The 22,423-nt window shown below is 45.0% G+C and overlaps 1 protein-coding gene across 22 annotated transcripts in view; it reads right to left on the bottom strand.

Annotated features, from left to right (window-relative positions):
- Positions 1-1,625: 1,625 nt before the first annotated feature.
- LOC115123122 (protocadherin gamma-C5-like) overlaps positions 1,626-22,423 on the bottom strand; it is a 216,303-nt gene continuing 195,505 nt past the window's right edge. For 11 of the 22 annotated variants that reach the window (XM_065018561.1, XM_065018553.1, XM_065018554.1 and 8 more), the window contains exons 2-5: positions 14,464-14,522; positions 12,574-12,627; positions 8,428-8,525; positions 1,626-5,035 (exon numbers count right to left, since the gene is read on the bottom strand). In XM_065018561.1, coding sequence (XP_064874633.1) covers positions 4,722-5,035; positions 8,428-8,525; positions 12,574-12,627; positions 14,464-14,522 — 525 coding nt within the window. In that variant the 3' untranslated portion in view covers positions 1,626-4,721. The remainder of the gene's footprint in view (positions 5,036-8,427; positions 8,526-12,573; positions 12,628-14,463; positions 14,523-22,423) is intronic. The other 11 variants (XM_065018571.1, XM_065018563.1, XM_065018570.1 and 8 more) reach the window with 2 other exon arrangements.

Below are 22,423 nucleotides of genomic sequence, written 5' to 3' on the forward strand. Positions count from 1 at the left end.
GTGAGACTGTGTCTGTTGTGTGAGTCTGGTGTGTGTGAGACTGTGTCTGTTGTGTGAGAGACTGTGTCTGTTGTGTGAGTCTGGTGTGTGAGACTGTGTCTGGTGTGTGAGTCTGGTGTGTGAGACTGTGTCTGGTGTGTGAGACTGTCTGGTGTGTATGAGTCTGGTGTGTGTCAGTCTGGTGTGTCAGTCTGTTGTGTGTGTGAGTCTGGTGTGTGAGACTGTGTCTGCTGTGTGAGTCTGGTGTGTGAGACTGTGTCTGGTGTGTGTGACTATCTGGTGTGTATGAGTCTGGTGTGTGTCAGTCTGGTGTGTGAGTCTGTTGTGTGTGTGAGACTGTGTCTGTTGGTGTGTGTGTCTGGTGTGTGTGAGACTGTGTCTGTTGTGTGTGTCTCGTGTGTCCATCAGGGTATGATGACGTCTGTGATGTCCTTTGTCCAGAATGTCTGACTGACGTTATTACCACACAAAGACGGTCTATTGTCAAGGTTCCCATTAGCCTGGCTACGACTGGGATCCCCCTAATGCTCTTTCCAGTGCTGCACATGCCTGATCCATGTGTTCATGTGACTCTGTGTATGGTGAGTGTGTATACCTCTTTGTGTGTGTGTGTGACTGGTGGAAATATGCCTAATGAAGCCAGATGGGGAGATGGGATGAGTGTATGATAAAAGAACAATCCCCCCATTCTGTTGTGTGTGTGTGTGTGTCCCCTCCCCCCCAAGGCATCGCCTCACTTCCTGTTGCACAGTCACAGGAAGCAGGAAGTCGGCTCAATCAGAAATGACCTTTAAATTTCAACCACATTATAACGCAGGTATTCTGCGGTCCGGATTGAATCTAGCCTCTAGGATCCCAGCGACGCTAGTCAAGAGGAAGCAATGAAAGATGGATTCTATATTATATCAATGTGATTCTATAGATATTTATCCATTACATAGGATTGTGTAACCTAGTATAAAATGTGTAGTGTATCCTAAAAGCTTAACATTCTCTCAATAATATAGAATGTTCTGTATAGCTCCATCGATTGCAATACATACTGTACATATTTACAACAAAAAAAATGTGTCTTCAGATAGGCTATGTATTACATAATGTGTATCCACGTTCACTTTGAGGACTGTCGGAGGAAGTTGTCACATTTCTACTGAGGCTGAGGAAACATTGTCATCTCGCTTTCATTCCCGTTTCCCCATCGCAGCGGACACTTCAAACGGGCGTGTGAGTTGAGGCTGCTGGGAGCAGAGGATTATGGGATAGCGTGGTGCTGATGAAGTCTGGTGGATCTGGGTCACAGATAAAAGCTGAGCAAACTGATGCAGAACTACTGCCACTTAAAAAACCCTGGCCAACAGAACAGACTGGAACACTGTGGCTGCCAGGACAACTTTACTAGTTGTTTAATGTGCTGTAATGCCTTAGTTGGGTATCTATAATCATGATACATGAATATGGTAGAATTTAAGTTGGATCCTAATTGTTGTTAGTGACTGTCTTGAATATTGTATCATTCTGCACTATTTTATTAACACAATTTATAAAGTTCCCTTAACTAAAATACATTTTTCCCATCTTACAAACCAAGCTGCTCGGTAGAAAAGACTCTAGACGGACAACGAGGGTTTAATGATTTCTGAACCTTTTATTTGAAACGTCAGTGTTCAAGGGAAAATAAAACGGCGATATAAATATTAGCATAACAAATAAGAGATTAGGGGGGGGGTTAAGAGTTTCATAAGAAAGATATCAGGCCACAGCACGGGAGAGGATTAATTCAGCAGTAGACGGACATACACATATATATCATATTTATAATCATTTGTTCATATGGACAGAGAGAGAGAGGCATTCCTGCACAAATGCGCGATATGAATCACAGAAAGAAAACGTAAAGAGGTTACAGAAGGATAGAAACATTTTTTTCAATATACTTTTTTTTGTTTGGTTTCTTTACAGGGTGGTAAAATGGAGAGAGTGAAAATGAACACAAAAAATGTGCGCAACACATCACAAGTTAACTAGTCTATGTGTGTCACTGTTTACTCATCGTCTAAAGTTAGCAACTTTATTTATTTACACTGAAGAGTTAGTTAGTTGGCCTTCATGGTGTTTAGTTACTACATTGCAACACAAACTGTAGAAGAACATTTCAGAGATCTTTTTTTCTCGCAGCGGTTTTCATATTTTTCTTGAAAAACAAATGCAACACATTCCAGTAGTAAGCCACGCCTTGTGGAGAGAGGACTTTTCACTTGAAAATGGTGGACGTGGTCCGTACTATACAAACAACTGGCTCATGCCACCGACAGGACCAGTGTTTATTTACAGTGGGGAAGAGCCTTCACTGGACCAGGGAGTGGAGGGCAGAGGCTTGAGGTTCGCTTTACCAGAGTGGATTTACACTGAGGGGATAGATACAGCGAGGAATGGAACTAGCGAACTCTGTCCCCGCTCCCTTCTTCTGAAGTGGTATCTCCTCTGTGACATGGAGAGATGCTTGGCTTGGCTCTGTCACCCTCTAACCTGGGTCAGTGTATTCGAGGAAGTTTAGGGGTGGACCTTGCCTATGTACATTCAGTGAGTAGAGCCAAGGTCGTTGCCCCCCTCCCAGTCAATCTAATGGTACCAACCCAGACGTCGCACCCCATCCCTTTCCACTCCCCCTTGAACCCTGCCTCCATGCTGCCTCTTCATGTGGTGGGAGCCTGACAGACGGACGGAAAAGTAAAGACTTCCTACTTATCTTCTAAACAACTCTTATGCTGCTGAGTCGTCAAAAAACATGTCTTATCACATCAAGAAATATAACTATCTGCACTTCAGGATACATAGCAAGGGGTGAACACTCAATCTGGAGCCTAGTGACCTAGGAAGTGTAACTTCTCAGCAATTTGTTGAAGATCTCTACTTGGGCTTTTTACCCTACAGCTCATCTCCTATGGTTGAAGTGGGATAGCCAGTGAGGGGAGGGGGCATACAGGGACAGCAGGTGGTCTCTATGCCCATCTATGGTGTTCTAAAAAAAGGGCAGTGCCTACTATGTCACCAAGCCAGCCAATAGGGATGATGATAGTACTATAACATGCCCCTCTGCCCTATCACTCTAATAGGGTTCACGCTAAGGTCATAAAAAACAACAAAATATTCTAATCTTACCATTTAACTAATGCTTACAAAATCATATTTATAATTTTTCGCTACCACGTCAGATAAATGCTACAAAGTGCATTTATCAACCAGTATTTTTCGGAGAGGAGTTAAGGTGGTCGTCCTCTTTGCAACGCTTAAGCAATGCATTGTTGAATCTTCTAGAAGGTCTGTGGTTTGAAGCTATAGGAACATGCAGAGGAGTAGAATACTCCCAGTGGACACGATACCCTTGTGTTCCAAAGAGCTGTGGTGTAGGATCCTATGAGGCTGATCCTATATAGCGGTGGAGGCTCGACGCTCACGTCAGGATTTTCATATTCAACTGAGTGCCGCACAGATTGGTTTTAGAACTGCTATATAGGAATCTATACTATAGTCATCTACTATAGTCAACACTGATCTACTTTCCAACTCAGGAAAATAAACAATTACAAATCCAACATGAAACATCTTAGGGAACATGGTTAAAATATCAACCTGTGAATACGTCACTGGGTGAACCTTGTTACCCCAGCAAGGTTTCTTACACTCAATCTGTTGTCTGAAGTGAATCCAAATTAATTGACCCCCCCCCCACCCCAACTCCAGTCTTCCTTACCAGGAAATACCATTAATACTTTGCTGTTGAGTAGAACAGAACACAGGCTTTCCAAAAACAACCGTTTCTATCTAGCCTTCAGAAAGAAAACAAAAACAACCGTTTCTAGCTAGCCTTCAGAAAGAAAACAAAAACAACCGTTTCTATCTAGCCTTCAGAAAGAAAACAAAAACAACCATTTCTAGCTAGCCTTCAGAAAGAAAACAAAAACAACCGTTTCTATCTAGCCTTCAGAAAGAAAACAAAAACAACCGTTTCTATCTAGCCTTCAGAAAGAAAACAAAAACAACCGTTTCCATCTAGCCTTCAGAAAGAAAACAAAAACAACCGTTTCTAGCTAGCCTTCAGAAAGAAAACAAAAACAACCGTTTCTAGCTAGCCTTCAGAAAGAAAACAAAAACAACCGTTTCTATCTAGCCTTCAGAAAGAAAACAAAAACAACCGTTTCCATCTAGCCTTCAGAAAGAAAACAAAAACAACCATTTCTATCTAGCCTTCAGAAAGAAAACTAAAACAACCGTTTCTAGCTAGCCTTCAGAAAGAAAACATAAATAAAATGTCCATGCAGTTTGCAAACCTTCAACCCTTTCCAGATTCAAGAGCCCAAAAACAAACATTCCCAAACCATCTCCATATTTTGTGTTATCATATGAGCGTGACCAATACAATTCCAACCATGGTTAGAGTAAACGCATTGTGTGGAAAAGTGGGGGTGAGCGAGGGTTCAATTCACAGGAGGTTGGTGGCACTTTAATTGGGGAGGACAGGCTTGTGGTAATGGCTGGAGAGGAATGGTATCAAACACATGGTTTCCATGTCTTTGATGCCATTCCATTCGCTCTGTTCCGGCCATTACGAGCATTCCTCCCCTCAGCAGCCTCCTGTGGTTAAATTTAATTTCTCATCGGGTTGTTCTCTTCTCATCGTATACTCCATATCTATCCATTCATCGTTCGTCCTTCCATCCATCCTACTTCTTCTCCTTCTTGGTGGACTTCTTCTTGGAGGCGGGGGTCTGGGCAGCCTTGGGGGGTTCAGGCTGAGCCGAGGCCTCGGAGGGCTGGGCCTGCAGGGCCTGTTGTTGGGCTGCCATTTGCTGCTGCATCAGCATCTGCTGTTGCTGCTGCTGCTGCTGCTGGGGGTTGGAGGTCAGGGTGGCCGTGCTGCCAGGGATGTAGACGTTCTGACGGTAGTCGGGCACGTGCTGCAGGGTGAACTGGGGACTGTAACGGGTGCTTAGACCCATGGTGCCTGGTCCCAGGGTGGCGGTCGCTTCGCTCACTTCTGGGGAGAAGAGGGGCAGAGCGGGGAGGAGGAGAGCAGAGAGGAGATAGAACATATTAACAAGATGTTCTGACACGGCAGAGATGACTTGTATAATACATTGATTGTTTCCATTTGTTAGGATTTCAATGATCACTTCTATATGTTGCTTGGTAAACGTGTGTGTTTATGCAAAGCTAATTGGACTGAAATTAAGTGAATCGAGAGAGACTAAAATAATAAAAGGCAGAGACCTTTTGTCAAGGTGGAGAAACTTGTGAATTCATGATGTGCATGTGTGTGTGTTCATTTCTGAATGTATGTGTGTGAGTGACCTAGCTGCTAGCTCATAATTCTCTCCCAGACCAGAGCTACAGGGACACACACACATCCCGACCCCGTTCCCTGCTCTCTGCCTCCACTACACGCACGCACGCTCACACACAAACGCAACCACACAAGCTAGTAGAATTAGACTACGGATAAAAGAAGCTGGGACAATAGCTGATTTGACATGGCTGTTTCTGCTACCCTAACTGACTGGGCTATCTGCTAACTGACTGGGCTATCTGCTAACTGACTGGGCTATCTCCTAAATTATTATTAATGCACTACCTAAAGCACCATCTGCCTTTGATAACATTCTAAACCCTCCGTTTCTAGTTGTTAATATGACTCGTCTGGTACCTCTGTTTCTAGTTGTTAATATGACTCGTCTGGTAGCCTCTGTTTCTAGTTGTTAATATGACTCGTCTGGTACCTCTATTTCTAGTTGTTAATATGACTCGTCTGGTAGCCTCTGTTTCTAGTTGTTAATATGACTCATCTGGTACTTCTGTTTCTAGTTGTTAATATGACTCGTCTGGTACCTCTGTTTCTAGTTGTTAATATGACTCGTCTGGTAGCCTCTGTTTCTAGTTGTTAATATGACTCGTCTGGTAGCCTCTGTTTCTAGTTGTTAATATGACCCGCCTGGTAGCCTCAGTTTCTAGTTAACATGACTCGTCTGCTAGCCTCCGTTTCTAGTTGTTAACATGACTCGTCTGGTAGCCTCTGTTTCTAGTTAACATGACTCATCTGCTAGCCTCCGTTTCTAGTTGTGAACATGACTCGTCTGGTAGCCTCCGTTTCTAGTTGTTAACATGACTCGTCTGGTAGCCTCCGTTTCTAGTTGTTAACATGACTCGTCTGCTAGCCTCCGTTTCTTGTTGTTAACATGACTCGTCTGCTAGCCTCTGTTTCTAGTTAACATGACTCGTCTGGTAGCCTCCGTTTCTAGTTAACATGACTCGTCTGGTAGCCTCCGTTTCTAGTTGTTAACATGACTCGTCTGGTAGCCTCCGTTTCTTGTTGTTAACATGACTCGTCTGGTAGCCTCTGTTTCTAGTTGTTAATATGACTCGTCTGGTAGCCTCAGTTTCTAGTTGTTAATATGACATGAGCCTCTGTTTATAGTTGTTAACATGACTCGTCTGGTAGCCTCCGTTTCTAGTTGTTAATATGACTCGTCTGGTAGCCTCCGTTTATAGTTGTTAATAGGACTCGTCTGGTAGCCTCCATTTCTAGTTAACATGACTCGTCTGGTAGCCTCTGTTTCTTGTTGTTAATAGGACTCGTCTGGTAGCCTCCATTTCTAGTTAACATGACTCGTCTGGTACCTCTGTTTCTAGTTGTTAATATGACTCGTCTGGTAGCCTCTGTTTCTAGTTGTTAATATGACTCGTCTGGTACCTCTATTTCTAGTTGTTAATATGACTCGTCTGGTAGCCTCTGTTTCTAGTTGTTAATATGACTCGTCTGGTACTTCTGTTTCTAGTTGTTAATATGACTCATCTGGTACTTCTGTTTCTAGTTGTTAATATGACTCGTCTGGTACCTCTGTTTCTAGTTGTTAATATGTTAGCCTCTGTTTCTAGTTGTTAATATGACTCGTCTGGTAGCCTCTGTTTCTAGTTGTTAATATGACCCGCCTGGTAGTTTTCTAGTTAACATGACTGACTCCGTCTGGTAGCCTCTGTTCTATAGTTGTTAACATGACTCGTGACCTCCTCCGTTTCTAGTTGTTAATGATGAGCCTCCGTTTCTGTTGTAGCCTCTGTTTCTGACTCGTCTGCTAGCCTCTGTTTCTAGTTAACATGACTCGTCTGGTAGCCTCCGTTTCTAGTTAACATGACTCGTCTGGTAGCCTCCGTTTCTAGTTAACATGACTCGTCTGCTAGCCTCAGTTTCTAGTTAACATGACTCGTCTGGTAGCCTCCGTTTCTAGTTGTTAACATGACTCGTCTGGTAGCCTCCGTTTCTTGTTGTTAACATGACTCGTCTGGTAGCCTCTGTTTCTAGTTGTTAATATGACTCGTCTGGTAGCCTCAGTTTCTAGTTGTTAATATGACTCGTCTGGTAGCCTCTGTTTATAGTTGTTAACATGACTCGTCTGGTAGCCTCCGTTTCTAGTTGTTAATATGACTCGTCTGGTAGCCTCCGTTTATAGTTGTTAATAGGACTCGTCTGGTAGCCTCCATTTCTAGTTAACATGACTCGTCTGGTAGCCTCTGTTTCTTGTTGTTAATAGGACTCGTCTGGTAGCCTCCATTTCTAGTTAACATGACTCGTCTGGTACCTCTGTTTCTAGTTGTTAATATGACTCGTCTGGTAGCTGTGTTTCTTGTTGTTAATATGACTCGTCTGGTACCTCTGTTTCTTGTTGTTAATATGACTCGTCTGGTAGCTGTGTTTCTTGTTGTTAATATGACTCGTCTGGTACCTCTGTTTCTTGTTGTTAATATGACTTGTCTGGGACCTCTGTTTCTTGTTGTTAATATGACTCGTCTGGTAGCTGTGTTTCTTGTTGTTAATATGACTCGTCTGGTAGCTGTGTTTCTTGTTGTTAATATGACTCGTCTGGTAGCTGTGCCCTGGCTCTGTCTGAACCTGCACAGAGAGTGTTTCCTCTTTCTCACTGTGATGACAGACACACTATCCAGCCAGAGTCATTCTATCATTCTCCTAATGGAACCCGTAAGATCACATCCGGGGTGTGTGAGCAGTGTCTTGGAGGGAGGGGTATATGTGTGTGCGTGGGAGGATTGATGTGTCAATGGTAGAAATAACAATGAAACAATGACAGAAGTCTATGTGCTAAGACTTCTTATTGAAGTTTGTCTGTCTGTCTCTCTGTACAATGGGTCATGGACATCTTTATCAATGAGTCTGGCTTCATGCCCTCTAACATAACAGGAACATGACCCCTCCCTCCCTTCCCCTGTACCCCACCACATTGAGGGAGAGAGGGGGATAAAAACAAATGAAGATGGGTGATGTGGTGATGGAAAGAGAGGGATAGAGAGAGTGGTAGAGGATTGGAATAAGGATGGAGAGATGGGATAGAGAGATGAATGGAGAAGTGTTGGACTCACCGTTGGCGGCGGCCATCAGGGCTTGGAGCTGCTCGGCCTCGGTGGGGGGGTTGGGCCAGGGTCCGGTTCCCATGGCCATTTCAGGGGGGCCTCCAGCCCTGCAAGGACAGAGAGAGAGAGAGGACACATAAGTCAACAACTGGCAGCCATTTTGGAACTCTAGTCTTTTGAGAGTGTTTTGTTGTGTTGCTGGTCCCTGGTGTGACGTTTGGTGGTTTATGATGTCAAGTCACAGCGTCTGATCATGAGTAGACACAGCCTGCGTGTACATCCGAAGATGATGTACAAACACACACACAGTCATGTGCACGCATGATCACACACTTCAGTACATCCTCACTCTCTCTAGCATGTCCACTAGCACAGCACCATGTAGTAAATCGGATGAAACCTTAATGGCAACACATTAAAAAGGAACAGCTGGCTAAACACAGACACACGCAGAGACACACACAGAGACACACAGAGAGACACACGCAGAGAGACACACGCAGAGAGACACGCAGAGACACACGCAGAGACACACACGCAGAGAGACACACGCAGAGAGACACACGCAGAGAGACACACGCAGAGAGACACACACAGAGACACACACACACACACGTTGAACATTTCCATATGGGCAATGTTGATCTTCAAAGGGTTGTTTTTTAGTCTGTAATCAGCATGTAGAGGAACAAAGGAAGGAGTAGACCTGCTCTCTAGAATGCTCACCTTCTTACACATACACGCGCACGTGCACACACACACATACACATGCACACACACACAAACAAACATTTAGGTCAAAAAGTTCTGCTAGTCCCGTCCTGTTTCACAAGACCTAACGGAGAAGGCCACTGATACTCTGCAGTTTGTTTTCTGGGTTCTTCAGTTCTGTATCTGACTGCCTGGGCTTTACAATGTCCCTGTTCTCCAACATTCCCTACCCTGCCATATCTCACAGAGTCCTATAGGCACGGGCATTTCCTCGAAGCAGTCGACTGATGGTTTTCACCCACACCAGTCTCTTCAGCAGCTGTTTGACGACCTAAATCAGTAGTTCATTAGCTCCAGGAGGTTGTGGGCAGTATTGGGGGTTACATAATCAGATTACTTTTTACAGTTACTTTGTCAAACAACGCTACGCGTGCGTTACTTTCAGAATCATATCTCTACGGGGTGCATGTTTCCGTGATCTGGTCTCCACTTGTTTCCTCATTTAGTTCTGGAGTGAACGGTAGTGCTGAGCAATTCCGTGACATTTTAGGTTATTTTTCGTTTTTTAAAACAACTAATTGACCGACGTCAATTCAATTATTTGAATTCCATTTTGTTCGTATCATTTTTTCTGTGAACTAAATGCACAGTTTCTTTAGAGATAAATCAGATCAAGTCTGAACTGGGCAACGTAGTTGGAAGTTGTAGTTTCCAATAGGCCAATATTCTACATAGTTTAGCACAGAAGACGTGGTAATTAACTACATGACCATAATCCATTGCGCGCCTACTACTGTGTGGGGCAGACATGGAGAGGGATAGAGAGCAGTTGCTTCACAAAGTATCTCTACCTAAAAATACATGATCTAAGTGATTGATAGTTGGTGTTCAGCACTCATAAAAGTATGCCTCATTTACTTTGAAATAAATCATATAAATAATAAATAATATACGTAATAAAGTAATCGAATAAAACTCATGTAACATACACAACAACTGAAGTATTTGATTAAAGTAACGTAATGTGAATAAATGATGGTGATAAGTAGTAATGGACAGTCACTACTATCATGGGACTTTTATTAATTGTTTCAGTCTGTGTTGTTACAGCATTCAACCCACATAATGCATAGTGCATTTCATGTTTGTTTTTTAAATAATCAAAATCGTACAGACCTTAAAAAGCACTAATCGCTCAGCACTAGCAAGCAAAGAAAGGACATTTGGAGAAAAGCCATGACAGCTGCTTTCCATAGAAATGTATAGAGGGCACTCCTCTGACCTCTGGCCATTGATCACTTCTGTGATATTTGTTTTGTTTTAATTGGATCCCCATTAGCTTTTTCTAGAAGCAGCAGCTACTCTTCCTGGGGTCCACAAGAAACACAAAACATGACAAGGAAAGTAAAACATAGAGGGCTTCCCCGTCTAGTGGCAAGTGTGCCCTCTATACATCTCTATAGGTCCGTGTACATGCAGTCTATAACCAGAATTGACGTCTCGGGAAAAAGATTTTGAATGAAAAGATAGGAAATCTGTACAGATGTTTGGCTTACAGTATATATGGCTAATTAAGCAGCCCATAGATAGTGCAGAACTTGTAGACTAGCACAGGGAAGCAGAGTCCCAGATGAAAGGAGGAACTAGTGATTAAACCTGAGTTAGAAAGTAGTCTGAGTGTGCGCGGTTCGCCTTGCTCCCTCCGACAGTCAAACAAACAATGAGATTTTAAAAAAAAAAAAATGAAACTAGCGTAAAGTAATATAGCTTTTTTTATGATTTTGTGTGGGACTCCATAGGGCGACGCACAAATGTAACAAGTAAATGTAATGTATTATTACTTTCCCAAGTAACTAATGACACCACTAGTTGTAGGTAAAGGCTGTGCCCCTGTTTGAAGCCCCAGGGAGGAAAGAGAATGGCACGCGAGGGGTTAAAAAGGTCTCAGGTCCAGCTTCCTGACTTATACGAGCAGCAGTAAAAATAAGATGAATGCGTGTTATGGACTGCAGTTTAAAAAAATAACTGAATGCCAATTAAAAAACCCATTGGACTAAAGTACATGGAGCAGGGGGAGTAGGATTTCGTTTATTATCTACTTCACTTGCTTTGGGAATGTTAACATATGTTTCCCATGCCAATAAAACCGTTACATATGAGAGCACTGGAGGCTGCTGAGGGGAGGACGGTTCATAATAATGGCTTGAACGGAGCCAATGGAATGGCATCAAACCATGTGAGGATAGAGATTGAGCATGTTTTTGTAAAAACAAGGGTGATCCAGCTTGCCAAAATGTTCTGCCAAATTTTTACCCACATTTCATTTTCTGCCAAAAAATGACTGATGTGCCAAAGCGTGAGACAGTCTTACATGTTTGACCACTGCCAGCATCTCAAATGAGAACCAGACAAGGTTAAAGTGGGGTCAGTGGAGGCAGCTGGGAGGCCATTTTGATTAGTTTCCTTTGGTGGATTGGAGAGATGAGGAGGCCTTGTTTGTCGCTAATTAGCCTCTCCTTGCTCTATCACTCCCTGCGGTCAGGACTATCTCTTCCTGTGGCTAGGATGATTACTATTCATGCTCAGAGGGATCATTCTCACTGGTCAGTAAGAGCTGCTACTGTAACCATGCATGAAATAACCCTCTTATCTATGAGGAGGCCTTCAAACTGCTTCCTCGACTCTACTGTCCAATTCAACTATGGGTTACTCCTGTCCAATCTGTCTGTCCAATCTGTCTGTCCAATCCTTCTACAGAGAAGTAGGCGTTATTCCTGTCCAATCCTTCTACAGAGAAGTAGGCGTTATTCCTGTCCTTCTTTACAAGGTCCTGTTCAACCCCCTTCTCAGCCAGCTGGGTTCCATCCATCATCACACAGTCGTTTCAAAACCCTCTTTTCTGGCCACCAGGGAAAGCGCAGAAGAACCCCCATAGAGTGTCAGTGTGTCTGGGGAAAGAAGCAAACTCAACACATCAAAGGAATCTCTATTTGGGATAAAACATATTTTACACCAAACTAAAAACAAGGACAACTATTCTTCAGAGATTTGAGACCACAGTCTTTGATTACACAACCACACCATGCGAAGTAAAACTCCACAAAATACAGACAGTGAAGAAACTCGAAGCATCCCACTACACACGAGGGAACCAATCAGAGATCCCCATCAAAGTCTCACTATCGCAGAGGGACCAACAGCCCAGCTCGGCACAGGCTAGTGAATTTGCGCCTTAGCAAAAGGATCAGGGATACCTACACACAACACTGCAGAGCACTACCTACCAAGCTGTGGCTACTCTCTGCCCTTAACAACTGGTGTCGGATCATTTTCCCTTACCTCAGCTCCACCATTACCCATTTACCAATGACTCAACAAAATCGATCCAGAACAGTTGTTAAGGGGATAAAGTGACCACACTGTATACTATACACATGTTGATACCTTATGCTTCGCTTCTGCGGCCATCTTATGTGATCACCATGGTAGTTGCAGGGACTGGAAACACAAGAGAAGTGTTGTGACTTCTATTTCCTCAGGATCTACAGGCTAGGGGAAGATCAGGCAATATCAACTCAGCGGCACTCCACTCTCCTGTGAAAAATGTAGCGCCTGTGACATCCATCTAACATTTCAAAGAGAAGCCAAGTTTTCCAAATGGACCACTTCCAATGTATCCACAACCACAGTGGCATCCAGCATGGACAGCTGTTGTGTCTTTGTTCCCTGCTAAAGCTGCCTTGTGTGTGTTGTGTACGTGCGTGCGTTTGTGTTGCGTGTCTGTACGTGCGTGTGTTGCGTTTGTGTGCGTTTATGTGTTGTGTTGTGTGCGTGCGGTTGTGTGTGTGTACGTGCATGCGTTGGGTTGTGTGTGTGCGTGCGTGGATGGGTGGGTGGGGTTGTGTGTGTGTGTGTGTGTGTGTGTGTGCGTGCGTGGGTGGGGTTGTGTGTGTGCGTGGGGTTGTGTGTGTGTGTATGTGCGTGCGTGGGGTTGTGTGTGTACGTGCGTGTGTGTGTGTGCGGGCGTGTGTGCGTGCATGTGTGTGTGCGTGCGTCTGTGTGTACGTGTGTGGGTTTGTGTGTGTGTGTGTGTGTGTGTGTACGTGCGTGGGTTTGTGTGTGTGTGTGTATGTGCGTGGGTTTGCGTGTGTGTGTGTGTACGTGTGTGGGTTTGCGTGTGTGTGTGTGTGTACTTGCGTGGGTTTGTGTGTGTGTGTGTACGTGCGTGGGTTTGTGTGTGTGTGTGTGTACGTGTGTGGGTTTGCGTGTGTGTGTGTACGTGCGTGGGTTTGTGTGTGCGTGTGTGTGTACTTGCGTGGGTTTGTGTGTGTGGGTTTGTGTGTGTGTGTGTGTGTGTGTGTGTACGTGCGTGGGTTTGCGTGTGTGTGTACGTGTGTGGGTTTGCGTGTGTGTGTGTGTACGTGCGTGGGTTTGTGTGTGCGCAAGAAAAGCAGGCTAGGAGAGGAGAGAGTTTCCTCTCCCAGATGGTTGATGATTTCAGATGAGGACGCATGGAATGTATTGTGTAATGTTCTGTTGTGGAACCTGCTGCAGCAATTTGGAACACAATGCGGCTGAATAAGCAATGAAGGGGCACACAGTCACACACAGTTACTCACACACAGTTACACACACACTGATTGGTGTCGGTAGATGCAATTCCCCAGCTACCGCTATGAAACAGCCAATCATTGATGTCAAACAGTAAATCACAAGTGGTCAATCAAATGCAATCACCCAGATGGAAACACAGCGATCAATGAGACACAATGTGGAGGTTAGAAATCTGTGCGCTTATGTTCTCCCCTCCCTGTCACTCTGGTCCCCTCCCTGTCACTCTGGTCCCCTCCCCCCTCACTCTGGTACCCTCCTCTCATGAGCAGTACTGAGTGATGGCACACAGGCTCTGAGCAGAGGGAAGGAGGGAGAGGAATGGAAGCCATTTTGTATGTGAGGGAGAGAACAGCCTGGAGACAGGCAGGAGAGACACTCGGGAAAGGGAGAAGAATCTGACTGTTCACTCAGAGGAATCAGAGCTCAGATGGAATCTCTCCGTTATCTTCAAAGTCTCTGTGCCTCAGTATCTTATGTCATCACCGCTGAGAACTGTATGTTCCTACTGCTTCCTCTCCTCACTCCCTTCACCCATCTCTCCATCTCTCTCGCTATCCATCGCTTTGTCTCCCCATCTCCAGGCCTCACTCTCTTGCTCTGCTCACTCCTCTGTTGCCCTCCTTCCCTCTGAAAGCCTCTGAGCAACAGCAAAGCTCAGTTACTCGTCATGAATACACAGTGTGTGTGTGAGATTCTCTCTCTCTCTCTCTATGTACTCACCCACTGGGTCCAGGTCTTTGTCCTTGGGTGAAGCGCCAGTCGGCGTTAGGAGGCTTTTGCTGTGAAGAAAACACAAAATCAAATATCTGTTTCTACATACCACCAACGGGACCATGGGACTGTGTGTCCGTCTGTCTGTCTTATGCATTACTGTTTGGGTCTCAGGCCATTCGGGCGTGTGTGTATGTGTGTGTACTCTTTTTGTCTGTAGTCAGGGGGTTGAATAAAGGGCATGCATCTTCCAGCCTACATGGGAGGCCATTTTGTTCTGAAATCCATGGAGCAGAAAATGTCAGTGAAGTGTACGGAGACACACACACAGAGACAGGGACACCGCTCCCAATTACAGTCACAAAACAAAATCGACTCAGGAACTAAAAGGATTTCACGGGATATGGACAGGATGTGTGTCATCCTTGTTGCATTACTGGTTATACCCTTAATACAGAGCTTCAAGCTTTACAAAGTCTCTACTAGCTTCAACAAGATGAAAGTCTTAGTTTATCAGATTCAGACAACACAAGATCACCATTGATGAGATATTCCCTCAAATTTATTCACAATAGGTGACAACATCTAAAACGTGTTGTGGCTGATTCACAGTGATAAGGACTCTATATAGCCAGTATATAGACAAGTTAACTGGTTTTGGCTGATTCACAGTGATAAGGACTCTATATAGACAAGTTAACTGGTTTTGGCTGATTCACAGTGATAAGGACTCCATATAGCCAGTATATAGACAAGTTAACTGGTTTTGGCTGATTCACAGTGATAAGGACTCTATATAGCCTGTATAGAGCTAAGTTAACGTGTTGTGGCTGATTCACAGTGATAAGGACTCTATATAGCCTGTATAGAGCTAAGTTAACGTGTTGTGGCTGATTCACAGTGATAAGGACTCTATATAGCCTGTATAGAGCTAAGTTAACGTGTTGTGGCTGATTCACAGTGATAAGGACTCTATATAGCCTGTATAGAGCTAAGTTAACGTGTTGTGGCTGATTCACAGTGATAAGGACTCTATATAGCCTGTATAGAGCTAAGTTAACGTGTTGTGGCTGATTCACAGTAATAAGGACTCTATAGAGCTAAGTTAACGTGTTGTGGCTGATTCACAGTGATAAGGACTCTATAGAGCTAAGTTAACGTGTTGTGGCTGATTCACAGTGATAAGGACTCTATATAGCCTGTATAGAGCTAAGTTAACGTGTTGTGGCTGATTCACAGTGATAAGGACTCAATATAGCCTGTATAGAGCTAAGTTAACGTGTTGTGGCTGATTCACAGTGATAAGGACTCTATATAGCCTGTATAGAGCTAAGTTAACGTGTTGTGGCTGATTCCCACCTATTTTCTCTTTCCCTCTACCTATTTTCCCTCTTTCTCTCACTCTCTATTTTCCCTCTCCCTCCTTTCCCCTCTCTCTCTCTCCCTATTTTCCTTCCCTCTCCCTATTTTCCTTCTCTCCCCCTCCTTTCCCCCTCTTTCTCTCTCCCCATTTCCCCTCTCTTTCTCTCCCTATTTTCCTTCTCTCTCCCTCCTTTCCCCCTCTCTCTCTCCCCCATTTTCCCTCTCTCTCTCCCTATTTTCTCTCTCCCCCTATTTTCCCTCTCTCCCCCTATTTTCCCTCTCTCCCCCTATTTCCCTTTCTCTCTCTCTCTCCATTTTCTCTCTTTCTCTATTTTTTCTCTCTCCCTATTTTCCCCTCTCTCTTTCTCCCCATTTCCCCCTCCCCATTTCCCCCTCTCTCTCCCTATAGTTTTTTTTCTCTCCCTATTTCCCTCTCTCTCTATTTTCTCTCTCTCCCTCCCTATTTCCCTCTCTCCTCCCTATTTTCCCTTGCTCTCCCTATTTTCCCTCTCTCGCTCTCCCTATTTCCCTCTCTCTCTGTCCCTATTTTCCCTCTCTCTCCTCTAGCTATTTTCTCCATCCCTCCCTCTCTCTCTCCCTCTCTCTCCCTCTCCCTCTCTCTCTCTATCCCCGCCCTCTCTCTCTCCCTATTTTCAATCTCTCTCCTTATTTTCCCTATCTCCCTATTTTCTCTCCCTATTTCCCCTCTTTCTCTCTCTACCTATTTCCCCTCTTTCTCTCTCTACATATTTTCTCTCTACCTATTTTCCCTCTCTCTACATATTTTCTCTCTCTACCTATTTTCCCTCTTTCTCTCTACATATTTTCTCTCTCTACCTATTTTCCCTCTTTCTCTCGCTACATATTTTCTCTCTCTACCTATTTTCCCTCTTTCTCTCGCTACATATTTTCTCTCTCTACCTCTACATTGTTTTCTCTCTCTCTACCTATTTTCCCTCTTTCTCTCGCTACATATTTTCTCTCTCTCCCTATTTTCCATCTCTCTCTCTCGCGCATGTTGGGCATGGAGGCAGTAATTAGACCGTTGGCTCTGTTCCAGACTCTGTCTCCTAATCAACACAGGAGGAGAAAACAGGAGAGAAGAGAAAGGCTCCCCAGAGAGAAGCCAGCACTGCTGCCACAGAATTATCAACACAACTGTTCTACCACACTGAGACACAGAGACGGAAGAAAGAGAGAGGAGGAGGGAGGTAGAGACAGGGGTAGAGCAACACACTATCACATTTCAATAACACCTTCCCCACAAACACAGAATTTACAAGCCGCACCAAAATGCCCCACTGATTAAATATCAGTCTACCCAAGGGTCTCGTAACACAATGATACACATCGCTCACATCTGTATGCAAATTCTATCCTGTCAAGGATCCTTTAAATGTATACTTATATTGATAAGAGACTGTCAATTAAACCAAACAGGAATACCCTGGTCTCTGAACTATGAATATGCTTCTAAATAAGACAATCATGACAGGGAGGGAAGAAAGGTGTGTAATCTAATCTTCTCCACTCATGTAGTGGGTATTTTGTTTCAAACGGAGAGACAGACGCACAGAAGGATATTTCCCCATTTCTCTCTCTGCTGGTTTTGGCGGCAGTTGTCATGGCAGTAAGGGAGAAAAGAGAAAACGTGTTTCCTCATCTGAAAATGAACGAGGGGCCCAACATTCCAGCAGTGTGACGCTCACTGCCGACAAAACCATTCCCAGAGGTCATTCCCAGGTCTCGCCACAGGCATGTAGAATACGGGCAAACAGATTCTGGGCTGGCGTTCCATACAGGGACACTATGTAGTGTTACTGTACTGAGGTGAGTTCACACATTTGAAGGGTCAAGTGACATTAGCAAGAGCACAACAGCTCACGTTCATTTCTATCTCTTTCTGGTTGTATGTAACGTAATAAATGTGTACTAACTTTCTGCCCCTAAAACCCAACACATAATAGGTCAAATAGGGACCGGTGCTCCAGAAAGCTGATCCAGAGTCAGTTAAAGGCAGAACCAAGAAAGTGACCAGAGAGGATCAAATCCACTAGACTCCCTCAGTGAGAAGTTCTGCCGGCTCTGAGGCCAGATAGGGATTAGAGTTCTCCTGTTCTGATCCATAGAGACTTGTCAGAATTATAGCTCCTAGCACACAGTTACCACAGGAGTTAGAACCGTAGGTAGAGAACCTACTGCCTTACAGCCTGTTCATGTCCGTAGGATTCTGTGGATGAAAACAGTCAGTATAGAGGTTTAAAATCATTGAGGATTTATCTGATGTGGAGAAGGATAATCACAATGAGGGGTGGCTCTGGATTCAAGTGGGAAGAGACACTAATCGCTGAACATGAACGTCTGGTCTCCATCTGTCTGTCTGTCGGTCTGTCGGTCGGTCGAACCAGAAAAGACTGGCCAGAATCTGATGAATAGAAGAGATTCACAGCAGGCTTCTCTGCCGAAACACACACACACACCCTCCATTGGCATGGTTATCACACAGGCTGGACCCACCTGGTGCTTTGTGCTGTGAGGAAGTTACCGTTTTCAAACACACACCAAAACAGACACACACACACCCAAAGCTCTTTACATCTACAGAACTGTGGCTAGACTGCACCTGGTGCTCTGTCTGAACGTGGAGGTCCCTCCAACAGTAAATAGTCAAATAATATACAATACCAGACAAAAGTTTGGACACACCTACTCATTCCAGGGTATTTTTTAATTTGGACTATTTTCTACATTGTAGAATAATAGTGAAAACATAAATACTATGACATTTTTGACTGGTACTGTACATAGGCCATTTAACAGATGTGTCATGTGTGCATCAATTTGACATAAGTGGTGGTCCCGGGAACCGAACCCACTACCCTGGTGTTACAAGCTCTACCAACTGAGCTTCACAAACCCCCACACTCCCGCATAATATTATCCTAGTATTCACAATACATGCTTTTAGGTTCCATTGTCCACTAAGCCATTCTGATGACGACACTAGAGGAAAAACAGATTATTATGAATCTTAAAGCTCTAGCTGGACCCTAGTGACAGAGTCAACCATGTTGGAACCACCAGGAGGCTACGACCAGGGCAGGAGACATGAAAGGAAGACTGTTGATGAGCTTTATTCAGATGCACTGGACCACACTGAGACACAGTCACACAGGATATGAGTCAGGGACAGAGTCAGTGAGCAATGCAGGCCTGTTGGTGGCACGTGCTGCTTCTTCATCCGTGAAACACACAGTATTTACCAACCACTCCATACCTAGTCACTCCACGTGACTACACGAACACAGCTACATACTGTAGTGTCAACATGAGCGCATACACACACCCTGAATGTGGTACTTTACTCCTTGTACACAACCCCACTCCAACAGTTCCAAACACAAAGAACCTTTGATGAGGAGCAACACACTCCTATTGAAACGAGAGGAGATACGGGGACACTGAGGAGTCACTCTCTCTGTCACAATGGGACATTGGGAACTTAGGGCCAGCACTGCTGCTGTAGGGCTTGGAACACCTGACTATACGCTGTTCACACACACAATGATTGTGCACCCTCTGTGGCCTTGGCCCAGAGTGGGCACAAGTCCATCTGTCACTGGGGCACACGTGCGTAAAGCCATCCCTTGCTCTCTTTCTCTCCCTTAATCCTTCTCTCCTTCCCTCATCCTTCTCTCCTTCGTCACTGTTCTACACATGTCACTGGAGCATGGAGACAGATGTTACCCTGACAACAGCGGAGACAGAGAGATTCAGAGAGAGAGAGAGAGAGAGAGAGAGAGAGTAAAATCTGATGACAAGGTAAACAACCTGCTACTTCTGAGAGAAACAGCTGCTGTGTAACTCACTAGAGAAACAGCTGCTGTGTAACCCACCAAAGAAACGTCAGCTGTGTAACCCACCAGAGAAATGTCAGCTGTGTAACCCACCAGAGAAACAGCTGCTGTGTTACTCACCAGAGAAACAGCTGCTGTGTAACTCACCAGAGAAACGTAGGCTGTGTAACTCACCAGAGAAACAGCTGCTGTGTAACCCACCAGAGAAACGTCAGCTGTGTAACCCACCAGAGAAACAGCTGCTGTGTTACTCACCAGAGAAACAGCTGCTGTGTAACTCACCAGAGAAACGTAGGCTGTGTAACTCACCAGAGAAACAGCTGCTGTGTAACCCACCAGAGAAACGTAAGCTGTGTAACCCACCAGAGAAACATAAGCTATGTAACCCACCAGAGAAACAGCTGCTGTGTAACTCACCAGAGAAACAGCTGCTGTGTAACCCAACAGAGAAACAGCTGTTGTGTAACTCACCAGAGAAACGTAGGCTGTGTAACCCACCAGAGAAACAGCTGCTGTGTAACCCACCAGAGAGACAGCTGCTGTGTAACTCACCAGAGAAATGTAAACAGTGTAACTCACCAGAGAAACAGCTGCTGTGTAACCCACCAGAGAAATGTCAGCTGTGTAACTCACCTGAGAAAAGTAGGCTGTGTAACCCAACAGAGAAACAGCTGTTGTGTAACTCACCAGAGAAACGTAGGCTGTGTAACCCACCAGAGAAACAACTGCTGTGTAACCCACCAGAGAAACAGCTGCTGTGTAACCCACCAGAGAAACATAGGCCATGCAACGCACCAGAGAAACAGCTGCTGTGTAACCCACCAGAGAAACGTAAGCTGTGTAACCCACCAGAGAAACATAGGCTATGTAACCCACCAGAGAGACAGCTGCTGTGTAACTCAACAGAGAAATGTAAACAGTGTAACTCACCAGAGAAACAGCTGCTGTGTAACTCACCAGAGAAATGTAAGCAGTGTAACTCACCAGAGAATCACCTGCTGTGTAACTAACCAGAGAAACAGCTGCTGTGTAACCCACCAGAGAAACAGCTGCTGTGTAACTCACCAGAGAAACGGCTTTGTGTAACTCACCAGAGAAACGGCTGCTGTGTAACCCACCAGAGAAATGTAAGCAGTGTAACTCACCAGAGAATCACCTGCTGTGTAACTCACCAGAGAAACGTAGGCTGTGTAACTCACCAGAGAAACAGCTGCTGTGTAACCCACCAGAGAAACAGCTGCTGTGTAACCCACCAGAGAAACAGCTGCTGTGTAATCCACCAGAGAAACAGCTGCTGTGTAACCCACCAGAGAAACATAAGCTATGTAACTCCCCAGAGAAACATAAGCTGTGTAACCCACCAGAGAAACATAAGCTGTGTAACCCACCAGAGAAACATAAGCTGTGTAACCCACCAGAGAAACGTAAACTGTGTAACCCACCAGAGAAACGTAAGCTGTGTAACCCACCAGAGAAACATAAGCTATGTAACCCACCAGAGAAATAGCTGCTGTGTAACCCACCAGAGAAACAGCTGCTGTGTAACCCACCAGAGAAATGTCAGCTGTGTAACTCACCTGAGAAAAGTAGGCTGTGTAACCCAACAGAGAAACAGCTGCTTTGTAACCCACCAGAGAAACAGCTGCTGTGTAACCCACCAGAGAAACAACTGCTGTGTAACCCACCAGAGAAACAGCTGCTGTGTAACCCAGCAGAGAAACAGCTGCTGTGTAACCCAGCAGAGAAACAACTGCTGTGTAACCCACCAGAGAAACAGCTGCTGTGTAACCCACCAGAGAAACATAGGCCATGCAACGCACCAGAGAAACAGCTGCTGTGTAACCCACCAGACAAACGTAAGCTGTGTAACCCACCAGAGAAACATAGGCTGTGTAACCCACCAGAGAAACAGCTGCTGTGTAACTCACCAGAGAAATGTAAGGAGTGTAACTCACCAGAGAATCACCTGCTGTGTAACTCACCAGAGAAACAGCTGCTGTGAAACCCACCAGAGAAACAGCTGCTGTGTAACTCACCAGAGAAACGGCTGCTGTGTAACTCACCAGAGAAACGGCTGCTGTGTAACCCACCAGAGAAATGTAAGCAGTATAACTCACCAGAGAATCACCTGCTGTGTAACTCACCAGAGAAACAGCTGCTGTGTAACCCACCACAGAAACAGCTGCTGTGTAACTCACCAGAAAAACAGCTGCTGTGTAACCCACCAGAGAAACAGCTGCTGTGTAACCCACCAGAGAAACAGCTGCTGTGTAACCCACCAGAGAAACAACTGCTGTGTAACCCACCAGAGAAACAGCTGCTGTGTAACCCAGCAGAGAAACAACTGCTGTGTAACCCACCAGAGAAACAGCTGCTGTGTAACCCACCAGAGAAACATAGGCCATGCAACCCACCAGAGAAACAGCTGCTTTGTAACCCACCAGAGAAACGTAAGCTGTGTAACCCACCAGAGAAACATAGGCTGTGTAACCCACCAGAGAGACAGCTGCTGTGTAACTCACCAGAGAAATGTAAGCAGTGTAACTCACCAGAGAAACACCTGCTGTGTAACTCAGAGAAACGGCTGCTGTGTAACCCACAGCGGAAACAGCTGCTGTGTAACCCAGCAGAGAAACAGCTGCTGTGTAACCCAGCAGAGAAACAGCTGCTGTGTAACCCACCAGAGAAACAGCTGCTGTGTAACCCAGCAGAGAAACAGCTGCTGTGTAACCCAGCAGAGAGACAGCTGC

This window comes from Oncorhynchus nerka, linkage group LG5 (assembly GCF_034236695.1).
Source record: "Oncorhynchus nerka isolate Pitt River linkage group LG5, Oner_Uvic_2.0, whole genome shotgun sequence".
In the NCBI taxonomy this organism is placed as follows: Eukaryota; Metazoa; Chordata; class Actinopteri; order Salmoniformes; family Salmonidae; genus Oncorhynchus; species Oncorhynchus nerka.